This window comes from Lates calcarifer, unplaced genomic scaffold, assembly GCF_001640805.2.
Source record: "Lates calcarifer isolate ASB-BC8 unplaced genomic scaffold, TLL_Latcal_v3 _unitig_267_quiver_913, whole genome shotgun sequence".
Lineage (NCBI taxonomy): Eukaryota > Metazoa > Chordata > Actinopteri > Centropomidae > Lates > Lates calcarifer.
Window position 1 is genome coordinate 14695 of NW_026116370.1, and position 25283 is coordinate 39977.

Sequence of the window (25283 nt, forward strand, 5' to 3'; positions counted from 1 at the left end):
ATGTTTTTTTTTTTTAAAGAATGAATTATGTTCTCATCCTCTAAATTGTAAAGCCAATACAAATGCCAATGACCCATACAGCAAGAGGCAAGAGAGCAGTGCTTCTCTCAGGAACGTCTGCAGACCTTTGCTGCGTGTCACTTGCCTACTTTCTCTCCCTGTTTCCTGTCTCTTTCTCTCACTGTCCTATTAATAAAGGCTAAAAACCCAAAAAGAAATAATTAAAAATAAATGTAATAAATGTCACCAGATATATGACTACTGTTAATTTTATCACTGAAAAATCCTCCACCTACATATCATAGTGCATTTTCACACGCACATTGTTGAAACTTGGTGGTGATTAGTAACTGAGCGCAGACACACACAGAGAAGGCACAGTGAAGAGAATGACAGGGATCACCAGCCCACCAATTTGATGGCACTCTGGGATTTGACATGCAGTGATATTTTCTGTTCTGTTGAGTATCTCAATGCCAGGCTGTGGCACACAGAATAATGAACTTGCTTGACCTTCTCATGAATGAAACTGTGAACCAAACTCATTTCCTTATTAATCAAAGGTGCTTGAACGCAAACAAAGTAACTTCTTCTGTGGGTACCAATGGAGGCTGGTGTATAAACAGGTAATAAATTAGATAATTGTAAAAATATTTAATACAGTATGTCTTTATTGGAGACGTTGTAATTGTAGCTGTGTACCACTACATTCCAGTGTTTTATAAACCTATAATTTAATGTGTATGTGCTGCTTAGAAATGTTAAATACTTTCAAAAAAATCCATTTGGGGTTCTTTGTCATGTCTCCAATATCTATGAGTTGTCAGCCCTTTCAACGAAAAATCTATCTCAGATAGTTTCACTTAGACAGCTGTTCAAGTGACATTCCTGGCTCCCAAATTAGGAATCTACAGACTGTGGGGGTCCATTCACTGAATGGCAACAGTAAACAGTTAATCCAGTTTTGAGATGAGATGAAAGTACCCAATATTGAACATTTTTCTTTATCTTTATGTATCTTGTGAACAATCTCCTGTGAATTTAGTTTCCATTAAAGTTGGTGTCAGAGATTCTGCTCTTACTGTACCAGCATCCTGAGCTATTGGCACTGAGGTGTCTTTTGTGGCTGCACCGGCAATTAAATGTCTATACCACAGAATGTAAACTTTTCTAATAGAAATGAGAGATCCATGACTGTGTTAAAACTGTGATCCCCAGAGTAGAGATAAGTGTTTTGGATCAAATGAATTAATCTCTTATTCTACTATATTTTTTAAAAAAGTTTGTTTTGTTAAGAGCTACAAAGACAAATAACATCAGGAATAAGTGGGTTTAATGGGCATAATAGTAAAGCTGGCCTGTTTGTAGTCAAAGACTGTTAAACTGTTTCAGCTTAGAGCCAAAAATACAGATTTGATTGTTTTTATGAAGAAATCAGGCCTCCAGGAAAACATGAAACACCTCCCTGTTCATTTAAATGTGTGTGCTATCCTCCAATTAATGAATAACCTGCTGGTGCTGTTTCCATGTTACATTGACTTAAATGTTAAGAGCAAACACAGAGCGATCAAGAAGTAATGAATGAAAATTCAACAGATTGTATCAATAGTGAAATTATAAGTGCAACTGCCCCTTCAAATGTGAAAGATTCAGAGAGAAACCACAACTGCAAAGGGTCTGTGAACTTGAGAGCTCGACCAGGGTCACATTTTGGCACCATCCTGTAAGAGCAGAGTCAGTGAATGTTGATACAATTGATTGTAATGTAGCTTTAGGTCATCTGTGCAATGATGCCAGTATTTTGTCTCTCTGAAGTACCTCTGCGTAGATGTACACAGCAACAATAGTATTTGTAATCTGCTTGCCAGTGATGATCACTTCTGCCTCGTGTAGTGCACCAAGACTTAAATTAATATTGTTTTGTTGTTGCTGTGATTTTAATCATTTATTAATATATTATTATAAGTTTATAGTAATATAAAAAAACATGACAAAACATCATCAAGGCTTTTAGATGAATACATTTACTCCTACATGTGTATTCTCTTCCTCTTGAATTGATACAATTCCAAGCAGTTGTCTGTTTCTGCCACCTGCTGGTGTAAACATGGTTTACTCCCAGTCCTCTCTCACGCTCTCTCTCTCTCTCTCTCTCTCTCTGTGAGTGTGTGGTCTAGGTATTCCTCATGTTGTGGGGACCTAGATATGTTCACACAGTCACATTATGAAGACAGGTCTTCCTTATGGGAACATAAGTAACATAAATCATTAAATTTGACATGTTTTAAGGTTATGATAAGGGTTAGGCAAGCAGTGATCATGATTAGGGTTAGGGCGAGTCTCCGGGTAGTGAATGTAAGTCCCCTGAAGTCATGGGGACAAGACTGTGACTGAGACAAATAGTATAAAGCATTTTCATTTTTAGTGCATATTTGAAAACTTCTACTGTCTACTACTACAGACTGTTTGAATCGATTGAGGAATTTAAATCCAAATTCAAAACTGCGCTTTAACTTTCAGGTTGCAACTTATTCAGGTTTTGTAATGGTTACCATTGGCGGGTCGGCTTTGGTGTCAGTGATTTCAGTTAAGTCTAGTTTATACAGTATAGTCCATGTTGTCCTTGTGTTTGTATTTCTGTAAATAATATTTTATAAATATGGTCTAGGCCTGCTCTGTATGAAAAGTGCACTGAGATAACTCAGTTTGGAGCTATATAAATAAAACTGACTTGACTTGTCTATCTTTCAGTGTAAACCAACATATATGTATTTTACTATCATTACTCCCATTTTGTCTGGGAGACTTGCAGATAAGGAGAGGAGTTGTAGAAAAAGCAGACATTGTGGTCCAAAATGAGAGAAGAAATGGAAAACACACTGTTTGCTGCTGGATCATATATCGGATTATATATGGATTACACTGATTACATTGGATTATGTGTTTATTTTACTGTCTGGTTATTGGAACTGGTGGGTTCAAAAAAGTTGTTTATACTGGCAGTTCCTCAGGGAGAAGCCAGACACAGCATTGGCCAGCTTAGTAACTTTGGGAGGAGCGGGCATGGTGATGACACGCTTGAGATAGCAGCGGCGGCTAGAATGAAAGAGCATCAACAACAACATCTTTAGTGATGAATTTTAAACACAAAGTATGGCTACAGGATTAGGTTTACTGTTACATGATTTCTGGATTCTGAATTGCAGGTTTTGTGTAGATAAAGTTCTATGGGTAGTCATATGAGCAACATGCAGTGTTTTTTAGCTACAGCTATAGGTAACAATATTTGTGTTTGTGTATGTAAGCATGGTTACTGAACTGAGCAGTGATGTAGCTGTAGTACTGGCAGTTGGGATCCTCAGTACAGGTTCTCTGACACGCCTCAATGTCACCCACCAGGAAAGAGCGAATGTCAGAATATGGGAAATCTACTCCTTCAAGAGTCCTCTTAACCCACTCTGTAAGCAGAAAGGAACAGGGTTATACCTCTGCTGCTGGATAGAAACTAAACACTAGAAATAAACCAGTATACCAGTATGATCCCAATAATTGGCTTGGAACAGATTTGGATGCATGTAGTACATACTGTTATCCAGCTGACAGAAGTGTGCAGGTAACCCAGATGTGATTCCTGCTACAGCTCTGGCGACCATTTCATGTGGATTGTGCTTCAGGTAACATCTAAAGCTATTCCTGCCCAGGAAGAAGTTTAGTCAGGTAAATGCTTTATGGTGTTGTGTTATAGCATTTGGTAACCACCAAATATATATACTTACATAAATATTGTTGACACCATCACCAGAATTTACATTCAGACCATACACATGCACATACACACAAACACATTCTACCTGATGTAGGCAAAATAGGTACAGAGTGGATGAGCAGAGCACAGTGTCTGACAGTGTTCAGGAGAGGAAGCGGGCAGAACCTCGATGTCGTGTCCTGGGTAGTCAGTGTTTGGAAAGAGCTTGCCCTCACAATCTGTATAAAACAATCAGTAACATGAGAAAACAAGCACAACAGCCTGCAAGATGTTGCTACAACCAATGCTGCAAATCATATTTACTATAGTTTACCTAGTAGGGTTTGGGTAGTGTCCTGTTCTACTGCCAGAGATCTCAGGCCTGTTTGTCTATATATCTTATATACATGTGGACCCAGGCAGACTCTCTATGTGGGCCTTTTAAGGTCAATTGCATTTTAGATCTATTTGAATTATCTTCAGTTCTATTTCAGACCTGTTCTGATGCAGGGGTGGCAGTGTCTGTAGGTTGATTGGTCTTCCATTGTGGTCTGAACTGAACTATCCACACACACAGTTACCTGAGGCAAAGCACCCTTCTTCAGTATGTGTGTTGGCACAATCAACAGAAACAGGTGAAATTAATTATAGATATGCAGCTAGCACAACAGGTATAGTATATACATGTATATACAATCCACCTCCCTCTTGCTCATGGTGGGAACGGTTGGGTGTCTCTGTAAATACCTATTCTAAAGAGTGTGGCCTAGACCTGGTCTGTATGAAAAGTGCATTGAGATGACTTTTGTTGTGATTCAGTGCTATATAAATAAAATTGAATTGAATTGAACCTTAGTTGGGATTGTTTTTTGTTTTTACCTGTGCTAAAGTGTTCATGTGACTGTCCACTGTGGGAGAATCCAGATACTAAACCAGCCTTTGCTATTACTGTAGGTATTCTTGGTACTGGCCAGCTGAATTTAAGGTGGCACTTGTTCCTTAACACAGAGGAAAAAGAATAACAGTACATGATATAATGCTGTAATATATATTTAACACACACAACTTAACACACACCCCGTCTGAGATTAAGGCACAACACACACCAAAGAAAAAAAGCAGTTGAAACACTTCAGTAGTACTGAACAGATCAGTGCTGGAAAAATACACTATTCCAATTTTCATTTTTTATGTTTTACTTACCTGTACTTCTCAGGTGTAAAGTCATCAGTGAGAAAGGTAAAGAACTGACAGGCAGGGTCATGTGTGCAGGCTCTCTGACACTCCTCATAGTCTGCTGTGAACAGCTGTCTGTAGTCTGCTCCGTAGAAGTCCACGTGTTGATAGACCTGAGACAGACAAGGCTCTGGAAGATGGACAGCCACACAGAAAGTTAAGAAGAGTGTCATCCAACATCTTTAGTTACTAATGGTTTTCATTATGGTTTACAATGGCTGTATACCTACTTGGGTCTGGGTGGCAGGATCTAAGAGAAAAGCCAGAGGTGATACCCTGCTTTGCAACCTGAACCGTGGGCTGTCCAGAGGGAGTGGACTTGAGGAAGCAGTGGAAGTGCCTGGTAGAGAGAGAGGCAGGTGGTCTAAGAGGCAAATATTGTACTTTTTATTTCATTACCTTTATTGCATAGTATCAGTTACAGGTAGCTTTATTCTGAAAAATTTGCAGTCCACTTTGCACACAAATGTGTGTGTACATATGCATATGCATTAAAAAAAATCATTCATTAATCCTTAATCAGTTGTTGTACCTGTTATCAACGGTGCAGTCAGGCCTAATAAAGGAAAAGAAGAGACAGGCAGGGTGCTGGGTGCACAAGTACTGACAGTGCTCCGCATCAGGAGAGAAGAGAACTGCTACGTCTGATCCTGGGAAATCCAAGTTCTCCTGACGCTGATGGTCACAACCTGAGGAAAAGGAAAAAGACACACAGGCTCATTCACCTGTATATTACATACACACAGTTAAATAGATTTTACTAAGTGTTAAGCGGTGAAACATACACCAGCACTTTCAACAGGGTATGTATTACCTTGACTAAAGGAGAGGCCACAGAGGCAGAGCAGAGCCACTGAAATGAAGCGCGCTCCCATCTTCTCAGTTTTGAAGACAGTGAACATTCTTCAGTCGGCAGTCAGAGAGGTGGTTCTGTAACTGCAGAGATTACCTAGAGGACTGTATTGCAACCCACACATTTATACCTCCAATCGATTTGCATGACTGGTTGTTGACACACTCAGTCATTGGTTGGCAGTAACACACAGTCCAGCTGACTTGATGAGTAAAAAAATTTGAGCCGGATCAGCAAGTGCCAAATGTACGTGCAGACAATTAAGCAAATATACTGCACATCCATCATTTGTAGAGGAAATACTACTTCAATAAGTTAAAGAAGTATGAGACCAGTGTTTCTGTTTCTATTTATAGCTGTAATGAATTTACAGCTATAAGTCTAATAAAGGCACAAAGAAGGAAACTTATATAAACCAACCCTTTCTAGTCAATTAAAAAAGAATAATATCAGCAGTGGGGGGCAGCATGGTGGTGCAGTGGTGCAGTGGTTAGCACTGTCATCTCACAGCAAGAAGGTTCTGGGTTCAATTGCCCATAGGTGTGAATGGTTGTTTGTCTATATGTGTTGGCCCTGTGATGGACTGGTGATCTTTAACAGATAATGGATGGAATATCAGCATTGTGTGACCGACAACTCATTTATATTACAAGCTTGACCTTATAGTTGCATGGAGGTGTCAGGTGGTGTAATTGACTAAGTTTTGATGTCTGAAGGAGGAAATGGGTAGAAATTGTTGAGAAACACTGAGTGGAATCACAACTATTATTGTTTAAGAGAAATCTTCAAAGGGCACCATTTACCCATTCTACCTGAGTGTCAGGCACTAACCACAAAATGCTCAACTGCTCAGCCCTAACATTAAAGGTGTGTTCAGACAGAGCTCAAAGTGAATTTTAGACGTGGCTTCTGTGAAATAAAAACATGCCTGCCTGCCTGCTGCAGTTTACTGTACTGTCGTCACTTAGGATGGTCAGCTGACTCTGGCTATTAATGATCTGGAGACTGAAGAGAGGTGGACTGAAAAAATCTTTTTCACTGTAGAATGTTGAACTTCAATTGTTTGGAAATGGCTTTTTAACCCTTCCCAGATTAACGGACAGCAACAATTGCTTCTCTGAGATCACTGTTTATGTCTCTCCTCCTTAGTATTGTGTTAACACACATCTGTATGCTCCAGACCAAACTGCCAAAACTTCAGCTTTGATAGAGATGGTCACACTTGCTGCAGATCAATAATTAAGGGTATTTGATTAGCAGCACCAGGCAACTACTTACTCTCGTAATTCCTATGGAAACAGTAACAGTTTACTTAATTTTTCACACAATGCTTCTGAATTTTGACCTAGTTTTTGTTGAATAAACAATGACACAGTGTAATGTGTCATGCGTTGTTGTTCATCTGAAGTTGTATTTACCTCATTTTAATCTCTGCTGAGGTCCAGATGATTTTTTTTATGTCCTGATATGTGGAAACATACATTTCAAAGAGGATGTACTTTCTTTTTTACTTGACTTTGCTGCTCACTGAGGTTTATCTTGACTACCTCTGCCTCCAGAGTGCTTATCCTATTTTACTGACAGATACCACTGTCTACTAGCACAGTGTGCCACTTATGTTTCAATGTTAGGTGACCTAGTGATGTCAGATCAGACAGAGTGGTTTTCAGTGTTTCCCATAAAAACATGATCGAGTTCTGTATTCTCTTCCTGTTGAGCTGATACAGTTCCTGTTGTCTTTTTCTGCCACCTGCTGGTGTAAACATGCTCCTGCAAAGTCCCAATATTGTGTGTGTGTGTGTGTGTGTGTTTCTGTCTTAAGTTGCATTTGAGGACAAATTTCAGATGACAACTTGTCCAGCTGGGGAAAAAAATCTGTGTCCCCATTTGTCTCCATAAGTGACAGAGATCAACATTTGTGTGCGTGTGTGGACAATATTACTCCCATACTTCACTTATATCAATCATGAAACATGGTGAAAATCAGATGACAGTGAAAAAAACCCACCTTATTTCACAGCAGTATGCACAGTACAGTATGTATGAATTTCTACTAACATTAAAAATAATAATAATAATCTGTCATTTAATTGTTTGAATGTCATTTCCTTTTAATTTGATACATTTCAGCAAATGGAAAGCTTCAGAATACAGGCAATCACCTTTGCACCAATCGCCTTTGAATTTACTGTATCTTATGATTAGATCTGATGCCTGATGACTGCTCTGATCCACACAGATTGCTTACTACTGAATCTTTTATTAGATCATTTGTGTGTTTATCTGTGTGTGTGTGTGTGTGTGTGTGTGTGTGTGTGTGTGTGTGTTTGTGTGTGTGTGGGTAGAGTCCACTAGTTGCAGTCCCTCAGGGAGAAGCCAGACACAACATTGTTCAGTTTGGTAACTTTGGGAGGAGCAGGCATCGTGATGACACGCTTGAGATAGCAGCGGCGCCTAGAGTGAAACAGCATTAACAACAGCATATTTGATTATGCTCCATAAATAAAGTGGGGCTACAAATGCATCTGACTGATGATCAAGTTAAATGTCACATGATTTCCGGGTGTAATCTGGATTCATCGGATTCAATTTAATGAAAAAAAAAGAAGACAATATTTGTGTTCATGCAGATTTGCATGCACACATAAAGAATACTGTACCGGTAATCACTGTCAAAGAAGGTTTCATTGACATAGGTGTAGAACTGGCAGTTAGAATTGACAGTACACGTCGTCTGACACGTGTCTGGATCATCCATCAGCTCAAAGCGAATGTCAGAGCCTCGGAAATCCACTCCTTCGTGAGCCAGTTTAAGCCAGTCTGTTAGCAGAGAGGGACAGGGTTAGACTGCTCCTAGTGGCCAAAAATACTACACTACACTAACAATAAACTGGAATGATAGATGGATAAACATTTGTGTGTCCCACATGATTCCTGTCTTTGTCAGAATGTTTATTTGTTTCTGAAATGAATGAAAACTGTTGCCATCCAGTGAAAGGATCGCCACAGTCATTAGGATTCATACTGCCAACATAATTCATAGATGGTCTGTAGTGGTTGGTTAGTGATGCGTACTGTTATCCAGCTGACAGAAGTGCACTGGAATGCCAGATGTGACTCCCTGTTTGGCTCTGGTCACCATTTCATTTCCATTGCTCTTCATGTCTCAGTTGAAGTTACTGCTGCAAAAATAAGGAAAAGGAAATCTTAAATATGAGTGTGTCTAAGTATTAAAGTAGAGAACAGATTTGACTCTAAAAGGGAACTACAAACCTCAGAACAGTTGAGATACTGTTCCAAGAACAACAATATACAGTAAATTAGCACTTTGTAGTTACTTAACTCTGACACAGTTTGTCAAGCCCACACTACCTGTCGTAGGAGAAGTAGGTACAGCGTGGATGAGCAGAGCACAGGGTCTGACAGTGTTCAGGAGAGGCAGCGGGCAGCGTCTCCAGGTTGTTTCCTGGGATGTCAGTGTTTGGAAAAAGCTTGTTCTGACATGCTGCACAAAACACAAGTAATACAATAAGAAAGCATGCACAACAACCTGCAGGACGTTTTTCTTTCTAATTTCTACAACTTTTGTCATGAATGTTTGCATACCTGGCTTAAAGAATGGAGTTAGTTGTATTTTGTGGGAGAATCCAGAAACTACACCATCCTTTCTCTCTACAATAGGAGTCCTCGGTACTGACCAGCTGTATTTAAGGTGACATTTATATCTAGAACAGAGCAAGAAATGAAATGATTCCTGTAAAAAAAATAAATACATAAATAAATGTTCATTTGGAAAGCTGTAGGACTCTCATGCTGGTTGCCCCAATAAACTTTGTTTTTCACAAGTTCTTGTATCATCAAAACCTCAACAATAGAGGAGGCAAGTGTGAAGTTAGCAACATCAATAGAGCCACAATGGCCACATTTATGGGAAATGCACTAAGTTGAAAAAAACTGAAATTATCCTTTAAGGTAACCGTGACGCCTCTGGTTCATTTTTCAGCTGCAGTCCTTTGCTGCATATCAAAAAACAAATCATCCGATACTGCTAATATTTCTCCACTGAGGTTTATCTCATCTGATTACCTCTGCCTCCAGAGCAGCTGTGTCTTCTGATTTAAGAATTGAAACTTCAATAACCTGCAGTGTAACATTATGTCATCCACTTTTACCTTATATTCTCTGACGTGAAGATGTCATTTACAAAAGTAAAGAACTGACACTGAGGGTCCTGCGTGCAGACCCTCTGACACTCTTCATGGTCGGATGTGAACAAAGCTCTGTAGTCTGCCCCGAAGAAGTCCACATTCTGGTACACCTGAGACAGACAAGAGCCTGGCAGACAGACAGCCCAACAGATAGACAGAGAGAGCTAAGGAGAACTTAAACACATATCACAAATCAATAAATGTTTTTTGTAATGGTTTAGAATGTTTGTGAGCTTACTTGGGTCTGGGTTGCAGGGTTTGAGAGAGTAACCAGAGGTGACACCCTGTAGTGGATTCTGGACTTTGGGCTTTCCAGAAGGAGTGGACTTAAGGTAGCAGTAGAAGTGCCTGCAGAGAGGGCTATGTTTAACTTGAAACCAACTTGATGAAAATGGAAGCAGATGAATACATAATTAATACATTAGGTTAGACTTTGTCACCTTGTCAGCCATACCTGTTATCAACAGTCCAGTCAGCTCGAACAAAGGTAAAGAAGAGACAGGAGGGGTGCTGGGTGCACAGCAGCTGACAGTGCTCCACATCGGGAGAGTAGACAGATGTTATGTCTGTTCCGGGGAAATCCACGTTCTCCAGAAACTCTCGACTGCATTCTGAAGAAATGCAAAGCAAAGACACATTCACATGTGCAAACAGACACATATTCAAGTGAAGTGGTAAAATAGGCAAATAGGCAATTAAACATGTGATCATGTTCAAGTTCTTTAATTACACTATGTAGTATATGTATTACCTTGACAAAAGGAGAGGCTGCAGATAGAGAGCAGACCCATCAAAATCAAATGGGTTTCCATCTTATTGGTTTCGCTGACACTCAACAGAGGAGAATAAGACTGCTGAGGCACAGCTGCAGTTAAAGAGGTGGCTCTGCAGTTATAGGTTGGGCAAAAGGCTGTTCTGCAACATTTGTACATCTGAACTATTTGTACAATTGACTGTTGAAACATTCGGTGATTGGCTCACAAGAACTCCTACGCAGCTACCTCAATGTGCAATGAAGACAAACACACAAGCTAGATGGTATAATACCAATATTTGTTCAATTAGCACACAAAAGAGATGAAAACAATTCAGCTAAAATCACTCACTAGCACTTGTCTGCAACAATGATTAGGTGGGTGGTACATGCTAAGATAGATAACTGCCAGGACCCAACTTCTACCAGCAGAACATTGTATTAATGAGATGATCAGTGTTATTCACTTCATTCATCAGTGGTTTTAATGTTGTGGCTGATCAGTGCACAGTTACTTCAAATCAGTTTTTTAGGGTTGTCTCATTCAAGGTTTTACATGACCTGGTCCCATACTGTGTTATGTAAGGAAGCACTAGCCAAAGTCCAGATTAATATCAACAATCAAAAGTTAATCTCTGCTGACCAATTTCCTAACTATAGTTTATGCCATGAATTAGCAGTTTCATTCCTGTTATGTTGTTTTAATGGCTTGCTGAATCCTGTTGCCAAATGATATTTTCACTTTTTTAGAACAATTTTGACCTTAAGAGTTTTTGTTCCTCTTCAAGTTCTTGTGATCGTTATGTTAGAATATGAGTGGGGATGAAACACTGCTGGGAGGCCTGGTAAGTCATGTGCAATGATAGTGGTTCTGTTTGTGTTGACAAACAAGGACAAAGGAGCTCAGTGAGGTGCTGATAGTAAAAAGGCCACAAGGGCTTTAACTCAGATTGCGATTTAACAGTGCCTCTTTGTAGTCTTGGTATGAAAACATTTAAAAAACTATTTAAAACGTCATGTTCTGTTAATACACTGCGTTGCCACGACAGAAAAACTATAGGTCTAAAAGTGAGGCCAAACCAAACCGCAGGACAGTATAAGAAGCAGTGGTTATTTAACTTTACCAACCTCTGCTGTCGAAACCCTAAAATGCTGGAATCAAGGTAGAAGATTTTTCACTTCAACCACATGATGAAAAAAAACCTCAAACTTGCTGTTGATGCCCCTGGTCAAATATTTTTGCTTCTTCTTACACAGACCATAAACCATATTCCAGTCAGAAACAGGCTTGATGTAAACTGATCTTGATAATGATAAAACAGGTAAAGCTGAAAATCAGCTTTTATTATTTTATTGTAGAATTACAAGTTGTTTAAGTCACAAATAAGTGTTGTTAGGAAATTAGCAAACACAGTAACAGAAAAAGCATATTTCTTAAAAATGTGGTCCGCTAAAGTAGTGCAATGCAAGAAGTGGTAACATATTACACAACAGGAACAGTTAGTGTGTGTGTGAATCTCAGATGTCTTTCAGTGTGTCTTGTCCCTGTGGGTTCTCCTTCCAAGTGGGAGGCCAGCTGGCTTTAATGCTGGGTCTGTCCTTCAGAGAGTTGTAGTACTCTGCCAGTTTAGGGTAACGCTCCTCTGATAACCTGCAGAATGGAGAAAAAGTTATTATGTGTGTATTGCTTTTCATTAACTATCCATTCATCTTGTTGAGCAGTTTTAAGTCATTTTAAGGCATTTGATCCACATACCCAAAACGGAAGAGATATGCAATGCCTGGATAAACAGTCACATCAGCCAGTGAAAAGGTCTTTCCTGCCAGGAAAGGGCCTGGTCCCTAGAAAACACAAAGGAGTTGAGGCCACATTCATATGCTGGTGAGCAGATCTGACAACCAAGATATTCATGCAAAGTGCTGAACAGGATTAATGTTCCTGTCAGCAATTATAACGTACCCTACATGTCAGCAGTGAGTGGTTACAGCTTGACTTAACATAACACACACACATTATGGGAGCATGTGCCTTTAAAGAAATTTGACTTTTTGAGAAATAAGCTTCATGAGCTTATTCACCTTTTTTTTTTCTTTAACCAAGAGTTAGAGGAGAAGAGGAAATCCACTATCACATAGTACGAAGCAGCAGGTTAGCTTAGCAAAAAGACTGGAAATGGGGAAACAGTCCAAAGGAAACAAAAACCTCCTACTCTCCTACTAACACAACAGTTTCCCTTTGGAGATCATTAAAGTGTTTCTGATTCTGACCCTGATTCTAAAGCTCACGAATTAATATGTTGTTTTTAATTGGTTTTACCTGCACTGTAAAAACAACAAGTTGCAATCTTACTTGGGTTATGGAGTATTTCTTGGCTGGGTGCAGTGACTTCCTAGTTAGAGCACATAACCCAATCTAAATCTACAACTTGTTGTTTTTAAGCTTAGTTTTTTCTTCTTAATAAATAAGATATAAGACATGTTAATATGCAAACTTTAGGTGATGGGAGGCAGATTTCTTTTATCGGTCCCTATTTTTTCAGTCTTTATGCTATGCTATGTTAAGCATTGAACTCCTGGCTAAAGAGTGAATAATCCCCCCAAAATCTATTGAACTATTCCTTTTAGTACTTTTTTAGTATTGAAAACAAAACCTTTGCCACCATCTTGAGAAAATGAAAAGGTTTATTTTAGTGTCTTCTAGTGTAAACTGACGTTCTAAATCTTTTCCTTGACTTTCCAATTGTTTGAACTTTAAATATAGCTTAAAAATAATAACTTCAGTACAAAGCACTGCTGCTGGTGATGTACTGTTAAAGAACAGAATTGCTTTTATCCACCAGAATGTAAGGGCCAAACACTGAGCTTGTGTCACTTTGGTTAAAAGTCTACATCTACAGCTCCCTCTCTCAATTGTAAACATCTCATATGTCTGATTCTATTGTATTTTATGTCTGGATTTACCTTCTGCAGGTATCCCTCCCACAGCTTGAGCTCAGCAGCCAGAGCCTCTCTGTTTCTCTTCAGAGCAGAGTCGTGTCTCTCCCCCTCTGGGACCTTCCAGTTGTAATAGATAACGTCCCCTGTTAAAAAAACAAAGGTAACAGGCATTCAGTCGTGACAGCTGCTGCCCGGAGGTATGACAGCTATGAGACGCATCGATAAAATCTATCCACACGTTGCACAATATCCACTCCCATGCTGCGCCGAGACCAATTGCTTTCATTTCCCTTCACCAGCTGAGGGTGGGGGTCAGTCAGGACATTGTTGTGCAACATCGGTTTCAAACTGCAGAGAGTAAAAGCTGCTGAGTCAAGTCAAGTTTAGAGCAGACAGCTCAACAAATCCTCATGTTATCCACAAGTTAACTGTAATGCACTAGGAATTCAACTTTCTTCTTTTTGCACACCTCCCCTTAAATAAAATACCCTGTCTCATGACTTTGCATGCAGGCTGGTCTGAGCATGTGATCCTTTGTGGGATTAACATATGACCTTTCAATATCACTACCTGTTTTAAGGGGTCCACCACACAGATTTAATGCATTGTGCCATGGCTTCATTATGTGAATGCACAGCTCATTAGTGCACAGCTCATTAAGGCATGTGTTTTGAACTACTCAGGTCTCTTGGGGGTGGGGCACTTGATGTTCAGTTTCCTCTGAGGAGATTGACTGAAGATATGAAGTCCCAGTGGTAAAAAGGTAGCAGATTGGTGTATGATGTTGGCAAGTGCGATGGAGTTCAAAGTCCCAGAAGGCAGACCTCTGGATAGCAACAACAACTAAAGTCATAAAGTTATTGCTGAGAAAAATCTTTTGCAGCAAAATCCAAGTGGTTCAAAAGGTTGTTTGGAGGAACTAACATGACCTGATTTATTGTTATTAAAATGATGCGGCCACAGAGTCAACATGTTATGCTTTCCCTTGCAAAACAGTAGTGAAACACTTTGCATGCTGGGGTTAACATACCCATTTTCTGGCCGAGCGTGAGACCCTCAAACATGCGCTGGTACATCATTGCCTGCTCAGCGGGGCAGTCGGGGGTCAGCTTGTTTCCCTGGGACTTGAACTGGCTCTGTTGTTGGAGACAATGAAAAGAGCAACTATTATCAACAACTGCACAGAGCTCCGGTTTCTCCTCCTCTGCAGTGTAAGGTTACTGTTTGTCTACCAGGCTTCACTGAACACACACAGCACATGGAGCCCTCCTTCTTATTAACTCCTTGACAGCATATGGATTCATACATTATTAACTGGGCCCAAGTTCAGCACAAGTTCTCACCTCCAGGTACATGCAGGCACCGTAGGACTCGTTCAGGACAAAGTTCCCATGTTTGAAGGCAGGAAGCTTTGGGAAAGACAGAGTGGAATTAAAACTACTTAAAAGTTGAATCAGTAAAATGAATATACATCAAATGCAGAATGAAATTATGCAAGGAGTGAGAATCTTACCTGTCCCCTGGGATTCATTTTCATGACTTCTGGGGACTTGTGCTCCATTTTCTCAAAGGAGAGCAGTTTTTGGTTGTAGCCCTGGAGGTTCTTCTCTTCCAGGGCGATTATCACCCTCCAGCAGGGAGGAGAGCCGGAGCCCCAGAGAAGAGTCATGTCCTTGGCCATGGTTTCAGAACGAGCTGCTGTGCCAGGCAGAGGCTGAGAAGTGCTGAATAGTGGAAGAGGTGAGGAGTGAAGTTGTGGTGTGACTGGTGCCTGGTTTTATAACAAGCTCGGCTCCCTCACATTGGATTGGTGGAATTAAGTCCCATCCCATTTCTGTGTTATCACCAAAGATGTGTGACTCAAGACAGTTGAGATAGTTCACACCCTGCCCGAGCACGTCAACCCTCCAACCTCTTCTGTAACTCAGGGCAACATGATGCCACTTTAAAATGTTTTTATATTAACCACACAGCTCAGCTGGGTGCATTTACAAACTACTTGACGGTGGATTATGCCTCCAGCTGCTTGTATAAACAGGCATTAGGCAAAGGCAAATGTGTGGAGGAGGGACTTCTCTTGCCCTGTGTTAACACTCTTTGATCTCAGACATGCATCTCATGAAATATAGGCAAAAGGTAAACCCTGAACCAACACACAAAAAAAAAGAAAACTTTTAACTAATAATGAAACTATTCACTATTCACCTAAGTTAAAAGTATAAATTGTACTACAAAATCCTTGCAGGGTTTATAGGTATCAGAGCATTGTCTTCTGGTGTTTTTTATATATTCCCCTATTCATATATTCCCTCTTCTATTACTATTGTATCATATTATATTGGTTTATTATGCATGGTTTTTATTGTGAACCGTTTCTGCAGTGATTTGCCGTTTTCCTGTTGAATGTACGTGCTGCATCTTGACATTTGACTGCTGGCCACTCACAGTGACTCAGCACTTTCCATTCACTCCTGCATACACACACAGAGAGGGAAACCGGTTCTGGCCACAGTCATTCAAATTAAACAATCAAATCTGTACTGAATGTAACTGACACCGCCCGTCTAATTTATCCTTATATACAGTGAATGACATTCAAGAAGTGTCCTAAATAGAAAATTCCCCCCCCCCCCCCCCCCCCCCCCCAGTGTTCACATTCTTCTTTATGCCTCATTGTGTGTTTGAATAGCTGCCAGTATCAGCACTACAGTGTGAGTGGAGTAAACTGTGTGTGGAAGTAAGACCACAGACCTGTAATGCATTTGATAACAGTTTGCTGTCAACGTCTCTTTGCTGCTTTGGTCTGCTGTTGCATTCAAAGACAACCTGTTGATACAAAGAAAGCTGCAGAAATGACCTGAAAAATTTAGCTTTGCTGAGGCCTGTTCCTTCAGATTATACATTCAGTATTATTTTGTGTCTAAGACTTCAATAATTTCCCTGTATTTCAAGAACAACCCTTTCAGAGAATTTAGTGTGGTTATGTAATGTACGGGTGAGTGAACCAGTGACATTCCACCTTAGTGTCGTTTCATTTTTCATTCTAAAATTCTCCTCATGTCTCCAGCAGTACGCAGTGTCTTTGTTGTGTGCGTGCATTTGTTGCGTGTGTGCGCACGTGCCAGTTTATCATTATCATTCTGCTTGACTTGCATGACTTAGCCTCTTTCTATTGACTAAGCACATTGAGATGGACAAAAAAAAGCTATGGTGCACTACAAGTAACAGTTTCTCTATAATATGGTGTCATGTAGGTGGATACACAAGGCCCAGCTCTACATATCACTTGAAACATTTTAACAAACATTTAATATGGTGGCCTGATAACCAATTTCTTTTTTCTGTTTGTCTACTTGATTTTTGTCTCATGCTTTTAATGTCCTGTCCTTGGCTTTTATTTTAGAAGATCATGAATTTGTTCGCTGATTGTCAGCATGTGATCATCAGCATTAACAACAGACAATATAAAAAAACTAATACTGGTCCTGTTTCCATAGACTGATCTTATAATAACAAATAGAAAGATGCTATTTGATCAGAGAAGTGTTTGCATAGCTCTTACAATAAACAGTATACACATTCCTTCAGTATTGCTTGTCTGTGAACTTTCAAACTGCCACTAAGCATATGTGTAGTGCTCCTGTCAGACAGGCAGCAGAGGCTAGTGGTTAGATGGGGCAGCCCCTTGTACTGCCACTGCAATCGTCAGCTGACGGTACAAGTTCACAGTGCCAAGAACTAAGTATGAGCTCAGAGAAAGATCCGAAACATTCAACAGGTAACTTGGATTCAAACAGAACCAGAATGCCAATTCACACAAGTCCTCTAGTGCAGCTCTATTCAGTAGAACTGTGAAAGATGTACATGTTGTACAGTGCTCATACACATGTAAAACACCTCTACGTAGCTAATGCACATAACATCATTTATTTAAGTGCTAAAGGCCAACACCCTGCACAGTGCAGCTTCAGTGGATGTGTTAGAGAGGCTGTGTGCATTCTAAATAAAATTCAAAGTCATGCACAGCATGCGATATAGATTTACCGCATGCAAAGTCATGATAACACAGTTACCTTTGTGCAGAGCAAAACCAGTTCTGTCACAGCCACCCAGACAATAAAACAGACGGTCCATGCTGCCAAAGATACCGCCTACCGGTTCTACTGAGATCTAATCTGTGGCACACTAGACCTGAAGATAGGGGTCATCTGATCACGTAAACTCTTCAATGGCAGCTGTAACACACAGACTTTTCTCCATCTTTTATTCTCAGATTGTGTTGACGCCTTTAACAGCGACGTCTCGGTTTTGTTTGGCCTGCGCTACAGTTGTAGAACCAGTATACCGGTTGACAATGCAGTCTGTAAGGATAAGATCTGACAGAGACGATTCCCATTTAATACAAAGGTTGAAAACTAGAGAAAAGCCCAAAACACAACAACACCTGCTGCTTTTGCAACTCTCATGTGTATTAGTCAATGGATACTGATGTAAGATATACATGACACGTATCTGGGCAACGGAAGCTGCTATGCCAACAACAGTGCAGTTTAATAGCCTGATTTTTGATAGGAAGATAACATAAAGAAAATTTTCAGGAACAAAATACTAAAGTTTGTTTGATAAAAAAAAATAAGAACCACATTTTTGCCTTATAACTATGACATATTTACAGCATATTAGTCATCTTAACACTGTTTCTTTTTCAGAAAACTAGAAGATCATATTTGACAAACTGTAAGTTAAAACTATACAAAAGTATTTGTAGAGAAACCAAACTATGGCACTACAGGCAGATGTGGCTTGCAAGCAAACATCAAATGTCTTTGAGGGTGTCTTGTCCCTTAGTGTTTTCCAACCAATGAGGAGGCCAGCTGGCTTTGATGCTGGGTCTCTCCTTCAGCAGAGCGTAATACTCTCCCAGTTTAGGGTAACGCTCTGCAGATAATCTGTAAAACAGAAGGTGGGAAACATTTGTACTGCAGTGTCAAGCCATGCATCTACTGGCAAACATGACGTCAATACAATACAGCAGCTCTTTCCTCCCCTTACCCAAATCTGAAAACAGTAGCAACAGTTGGGAAAACGGTCACATCTGCCAGTGAGAAGGATGGTCCTGCCAGGTAAGTGCCTGAGCCCAGCTTAAATGGAAGAGGTACAAAAATATGGCATGGTTGAATATGTCAGTGCATGCCCAGTTTGTTTATGTTTGTGTGTGTGTGTGAGTGCTGTACACACACTACCTTCTGCAGGTAACCATCCCAGAGTTTGAGTTCAGTGGCCAGAGCCTCCTTGTTTCTCTTCAGTGCAGAGTCATGCCTCTCCCCCTCAGGGACAAACCAGTCGTAGTAGATGACTGCATCTTTTAAAAAAAAAAAAAAAAAAAAAAAACATACACACATTAACATACTGCACAGATAGCAGCTTCAGGATGTGTGACAACAATATATCCACATTATAAAACCTTGGTCAAAGAGTAGTATTTTTAAACATCAATAATTCATTGTTTAAGGATAAGTCTGCTTTATCTTGCATTTGTTGGGGACTACTTTCTGCTGTGGATTAATACATGTAAGGTACTATAATATTTACAGTATCTGAGGGACTGATTCAAAATAAACTACAGTGCCCAGCATTGTAATCAGCATTGTAAAGGAGCATGTCATCCAGTTCAACAGTGCTGTTCATTTGTGTGGTTTTAATAGTTTTTTGCAACACTGAAGGTCTAAGCACAGACAAATATGTCTTTTTTATTTCATGAACTGATCTTGAAGATAAAAATATGAATCAGTAATTAGGGCACGTGCAAAAGTTTGGGCACATGGCTAAGTACTTAGCAACCCGCCCTTTGGCGAATATCACATTTTTTTAAAAAGATATTTCTTGGCTGTTTTGCACCCACAGATTCTCAGTAATGTTCATGTCAGGGGACTGTGAGGGCCACTCTGATGAATTAATAAAGGTCTGAGTATTGTTAAGTTGAAGGGTGCCAAAACATTTGTACAGGCCTAAACTGTAAACAGTGTTATCCCCATTTTTAAGTGCATGGCATAAAAAGTAACCTGACTTGTTTATGACTCGATCTGACTTATGGATTGAGTTTATTTGTCTTACTGAGTTTTTCGTAGAATGTGAGACCCTCAAACATGCGTTGGTACATCAGTGCTTGTTCTGCTGGGCTGTCTGGGATCAGCTGGTTTCCCTGGGACTTAAACTGACTCTGGCATTAGAAGAGGAAAAAAACAGACATATTTGAACATAGTACACTTAATAATATTAATGCTGTGATATTTTTTTGTTGTTGATAGGACTGGCTCACTCACCTCCAGGTAAAAACAGGCTGCATAGGATTCATTCACAATGGTGTCTCCATGTTTGAAAGAGGGAAGCTTAAAAAAAAAAAAAAAAAAAAAAACCGGTTATGAGCAGGACGCGCTATTCAAAGGATACCTGATATTACCTGCAATTACGCTGGCGCATTAGTTAAAACCAGAATTAATGCTAATGCTACTGGGAGCTAATTAAGACAACCTGCTGTGCTGTATCACACAGGGACTCTGGAGGAACAAAAACTCTCTCACAACGAAGTGTTTTTAGCAAAACACTGTTAGCTAACTACATTGTACTGTACTATGTTTAAGAATGACTTATATGTGTTGCGTGGCTGTGCGAATATTAACTGCAAATAAGGATAGTGCACTTGTTTGCTTGAGCTGCCACAGCATATCACCTAGCCCTTTATCGTACTGAGTCGTACCCGCCAATCTGCCTTCAAAATCCTGTCAATTCAGTTTTTATCGTTTATCTTGCTCGCTGGTAAACGACAAGCCTGATAAATTATGAATTAAGACTGTTGAGAGACAGTTAATGACTCATGATAATCACTGCTTACATTGGTAGTTACCGGCTCTCTGGTGCGTCTATGTGAGAGGTCATAGAGATTCATTCGTGCATGAAAAAAACAACCTGTTTGATAAACTAAATATAACCCGAATTAAATACTCCATCTCTGTGACTTGTAACAAGCCTTCTTTTAACTTTCAACTTGTGTGCTTTTCTGCCAGTAAGCTGGAAATTATTAAACGCTTGAAGTTCTGAGTGGAGTTTGGCGTTAGGTTACAAGCAATGATTGTTTCCTCCGTTAATGCCAGTTGCTGAGATTATTATGCACTGTAAAAGGAGGGAGGTCAGGTATCATTGGTCTATTTCAGTGAGTGTAATTCACTAACAGCTGTTGGTTATGGTGGGGCTGGCTGCAGGTTACTCCTACCTGTCCCCTGGGATTTATATCTAACACTTCCTGGGACTTGTGCTCCATTTTCTCAAAGGAGAGCAGTTTTTGGTTGTAGCCCTGCAGCTTCTTCTCCTCCAGGGCGATCATCACCCTCCAGCAGGGAGGAGAGCCGGAGCCCCAGAGCAGAGTCATGTCCTGGGCCATGGTTTTAGATTTCGAGACTTGCACCTTCTCCTGTTAATGCCACTAGGAGACGGACGCACAACAACGCAGGAACTTGTTATTCTTCCCGCATTACAAGGAGATTTCAAGTTGTAATTAAGGTACACATTGCCATCTAGTGGCTGGGAGTGGGAACTACAACTTACTGTCTTTCAAGCTTTCACCTCACCTTTCCATGCGAAAAAAATGAATACACAACTTGTTTCTGAATAATGTTTTTATTCACTATTAACTATTGTGTGCTTCACAGGTCCTTCAGGATGTCAAAACCCTGTGGGCTGGCCAGCCAGTGCGGGGGCCAGGTGGCTTTAATGCTGGGTCTGTTCCTCAGCAGGCTGTAATATTTGGCCAGTTTGGGGTAATGTCCAACAGACAGCCTAAAGAGAGGACACAAGGTTAAACATGGCACTGACAAACAAAGCAGGCTGAGGCTCATTCTTCCAGTCACCTACCCGAAACGGAAAGCATAAGCAATGTTTGGAAAGACGATGGCATCAGCCAATGAGAAGGCCCCGGCCAGGTATGAACCAGCAGCCACCTTGATGCGGAGAGCACATGAAAGACACACTGTTGGCAGAATAGTGTGTGTGCTCAAGTGTGTGTGTGTGTAGGTGTGTGCTGTTTATACACTACCGTCTGTAGGTAACCCTCCCAGAGTTTGAGTTCAGCTGCCAGAGCCTCCCTGTTTCTCTTCACAGCAGAATCATGTCTCTCGTCTTCAGGGACAAACCATTCGTAGTAGATGACTGAATCTACAACAGAGCACCCAGTGTGAACATCTGTGTGGTGTATGTGAGAGTGCTCAATACTTTTTTCCCCCTTTCACTGTGTGTGTGTGTGTGTGTGTGTGTGTATCGTACTAAGTTTATCAGTGAGGGTGAGACCCTCCATCATGCGTTGGTACATTAGTGCTTGTTCTGCAGGACTGTCTGGGATCAGTTTGTTGCCCTGGGACTTAAACTGATTCTGTAATGGCGAAGAAAAAAAAAAATCAGTAAACTGTATAACATTCACAATATTCTGTATTTAGTTTTTACACTTTACCTCCAGGTATAAACATGCTCCAGTGGACTCATTGAGGATGTAATCTCCATGTTTGAAGGCAGGGAGCTGGCAGAATAAAGAAACACAATATAAGCATAAGAAGGCAATATATGGAATGTGTGTGTGGCCAGCAAGATAAAAACACGTATCACTCGGAATGTGTCAGTCCTTTTACTTTTGTTCTTCACAATCATCACGTGCCTGTTACACCTACCTGTCCTCTCGGGTTGATTTCCAGGACTTCCTGTGATTTGTGCTCTCCTTTCTCGAACGACAGCAGCTTGTGTTTGTATCCCTGCAGCTTCTTCTCCTCCAGTGTGATCATAACTCGCCAGCATGGGGGGGATCCAGCCCCCCACAGCAGACTCATCGACTTGGCCATGGACACAGGCCCGTGCAGACAGAAGCCAGGTCAATGAGACAAAGTGAAAAGACTAAACACTGAACTGCAGGAGTGAAGTGAGCAGCGGTTGTGTGGTTTATGGCGCCTCATCAATCCAAAGGTTGATCAGTAGCACACCCACGTGGTGTACTGTGTGTTCAGAAGTGAAAGCAGTAAGGAAGAATGACATGCACACCCACTTTTTCACTCAGTGGGTTTTGTTTTTTGTTTTTTTTATTGCAGAATGTGTATACACAGCATTTCAAGTGAAAGTGTTCATAACCACAGTTTCATGTTCAGCTCACTACACGATATTTATGCAGTGATGTTTCCCAGTTTTTGCCGCACTGTGAGAGGAGCGTGCATTTATCCAGACTGTTCCACGACATGTTCAAGTCCATACAAAGTACAACATGACCACAACGTTCTCTCTGCAGGGAACAACATTTTAAAAACATATTTCAGCTCTGACCACATCTTCCATGTCTTTTAATTACAGTTCACAGAATAGCCTCTTTTCTTCCTTTCTCTCAGACTATTATACAAGTTTCTACAGAAAATTACAAAAATAATACAGAACATGAACCACACTAAACATGCCACACTATCTGGCAGCTGACAAGGGCATTTACACATTTTATGCAGAATTCTCTGCACATCCTTCAAATAGATTATTAAAATTCAAAAAAACGTCCTTATCTTTTTGTCTTTTTACACTTTACAAACAGTTCCTCTGAGATAAAAACTTCCTTTTTGTGTTTCGCGTCAGTTGTTCATTTCAGCAATGACTGACTATTAATGCTGAATAAGGTGCAAGATGTCTGAGCTTTGCAAATAAATACTGAGATCAAAAGGTAATTGTATTCAACACTCGGTATAACCACACCTGTGACATTTGGGAGTCATCTGAGAAGTAGGAGGTGAATAAAACAATAGGGAGAGATGGTGAAAAGGTGCAGCAACGTCCCTTTTAAATGAAAGGCACACATCAGAATGAAAACCTTTCACATTCCTACTAAACACAGCTACACTCACCACTTGTCAAACGTGCAGCTGCAGAAACAAACATCTGCATTTTCACAAAGGATGATTCTTAGTAGGCCTCTTTGTTTGTGGAGATCTCTTGGAATTCTTTGAAACTGGATAAGAGAACAAATGAACAAACTCAAACCAAAATTCACAGCTTAAATAAATGAAATATGGTGAAGTCGCAGCTGCAGAAACGTAAAGCAGAAATTATCCCTTTGGGACTAATGCAATGTTTAAAGTATGTTTATATAAATACAAAAATGTTTCAGCTCAGTGTAGAGGCAGCATCACTGATTTCTTTTTTTTTTTTCCTTTGTGCCAAGTTGAATACATCAGTCCTCATTCAACACATTCTCTTTTCTTCACTTCCCCTTCTTCTTTGGGGGGATTTTTTTTTTTTGCGTTGCATTAAAACACTATCTTGGCTGCAGTTTCATCACTCAGACACATCAGGCAAAGATTAGCAGCTGGCAAAAACCTAAAGGGGCATGTAACTGGTGGAATACAACGATGTAAAGTCTTGGTGAAGGAGGGCAGCCTTGCCACTGTGATTCCACAGCAATGAGGACAGATGGGAGGGGGAGGTGATCACATTTGTGTATCTGGAGAATCAGTTAGTCCTAAAGCAAGAGCTTCTTCTCTGGTGTCAGACCGTTCCTCAGAGTCCGCCTCACTGCAACAAGGGAGGTAAAGAAAAGTAAAGAGAGGATTAGTTATATTGTTGCAACAGCACACTCAAAAATCCAAGGTTCTTCAGTATGGATAGTGACTGTTTTAAATGTGCTTTATTTGTCTGTGGCGTGTATTTGGGACACAGAATCAGCACTCAGGTCGTACATGGACTTGCGGTTTGCCCTGGACCTCCTCCTCTCTCTGGGCTGAGGCTCTGGTTCCTGGACCCTGAGTGGCCGACCTCACGATGCGCTCCATGATTTCGTCTGCGGCGTCATCTCCACAGAGCTGAGCGTCCTCCACGAGGTGGTGTCCACGCCTGCATGCTGCGACCTGAACAAATCAGAGCGGAGTGTCAAATGCTTCTTCATTGTGGCTGCCTATTCATCTGTAGTGACTCTGTGAGGAACCTCGTGTCACCCCTCACCCTCCTCGTCCAGGCCGTGATCTTGTCCGTGTCCGAAAGCCCGGTTACCCCCGCTGGCCTCCTTGTCACCACCGCTGGAGGCTGGTCCTCAGCACTGCTTTCATGTGCTCGTGCTCTGTGCGGCGTCCTCAGCGTGGTCCAGGCCCTGAGGCTGCTCGCTCTCCTGGCTGCCACTAGGGGGCGCTGTTGTTGCTGCTGGAGCCATACCGACCCGCACTGATGGGGAGAACAGTGTCAAAAAAGATATCAATTTGGCAGCTTGTATTTTAAGTATTTTGGGCTTTGAGTCAACCATGCCAACCGGAGGCATCAAAGAAAACACCCAACCTGTAAAGGTGCAGCCCCCTACTGTATTTTATTGGACTGATTCACTTGGGTGTTTAGGTGAAAAGGAAACTTTGAGGTAAAATGATCTAGTTACAGTTAGTGGGTTCATGCACACACACACAGACACAGGCATGCAGACAGGCAGGACACATGTCGATACCTCACTCTCCTCTTCATCATCAGACTACAGGAGAGAGAAAGAGTTATAGTTGA

The 25283-nt window shown here is 40.8% G+C and overlaps 4 protein-coding genes across 4 annotated transcripts; all 4 read right to left on the minus strand.

Annotated features, from left to right (window-relative positions):
- Nucleotides 1–2963: 2963 nt before the first annotated feature.
- On the minus strand, nt 2964–11980 carry LOC108893007 (uncharacterized). The gene is given in 17 exon segments (XM_051068188.1): nt 2964–3096; nt 3320–3458; nt 3587–3693; nt 3852–3984; nt 4625–4743; nt 4949–5111; nt 5212–5321; nt 5514–5670; nt 8194–8288; nt 8495–8654; nt 8910–9016; nt 9207–9339; nt 9441–9559; nt 10007–10169; nt 10281–10390; nt 10497–10653; nt 10794–11980. Coding segments are annotated over 17 exon segments (2304 nt in total). The 5' UTR covers nt 11008–11980; the 3' UTR covers nt 2964–2978.
- A 151-nt stretch (nt 11981–12131) lies between these two features.
- LOC108893008 (glutathione S-transferase A) lies at nt 12132–15500 on the minus strand. Its single transcript, XM_018690790.2, has 6 exons — nt 15247–15500; nt 15077–15142; nt 14764–14869; nt 13758–13876; nt 12553–12638; nt 12132–12447 (listed from the first exon to the last, which is right to left on the minus strand). The coding sequence occupies exons 1-6, from the start codon at nt 15412–15414 to the stop codon at nt 12315–12317; spliced, it is 678 nt and encodes a 225-aa protein (XP_018546306.1). The 5' UTR covers nt 15415–15500; the 3' UTR covers nt 12132–12314.
- Nucleotides 15501–17637: 2137 nt separating this feature from the next.
- Nucleotides 17638–21258, minus strand: LOC108893009 (glutathione S-transferase A). The gene is made up of 6 exons (XM_018690791.2): nt 21004–21258; nt 20057–20122; nt 19848–19953; nt 18977–19095; nt 18786–18874; nt 17638–18682 (listed from the first exon to the last, which is right to left on the minus strand). Exons 1-6 carry the CDS (start codon nt 21169–21171, stop codon nt 18550–18552), a joined length of 681 nt encoding a protein of 226 aa, XP_018546307.1. The 5' UTR covers nt 21172–21258; the 3' UTR covers nt 17638–18549.
- A 130-nt stretch (nt 21259–21388) lies between these two features.
- On the minus strand, nt 21389–24314 carry LOC108893003 (glutathione S-transferase A). The gene is made up of 6 exons (XM_018690785.2): nt 22448–24314; nt 22234–22299; nt 22050–22155; nt 21823–21941; nt 21642–21727; nt 21389–21566 (listed from the first exon to the last, which is right to left on the minus strand). The coding sequence occupies exons 1-6, from the start codon at nt 22613–22615 to the stop codon at nt 21434–21436; spliced, it is 678 nt and encodes a 225-aa protein (XP_018546301.1). The 5' UTR covers nt 22616–24314; the 3' UTR covers nt 21389–21433.
- Between the last annotated feature and the right edge of the window lie 969 nt (nt 24315–25283).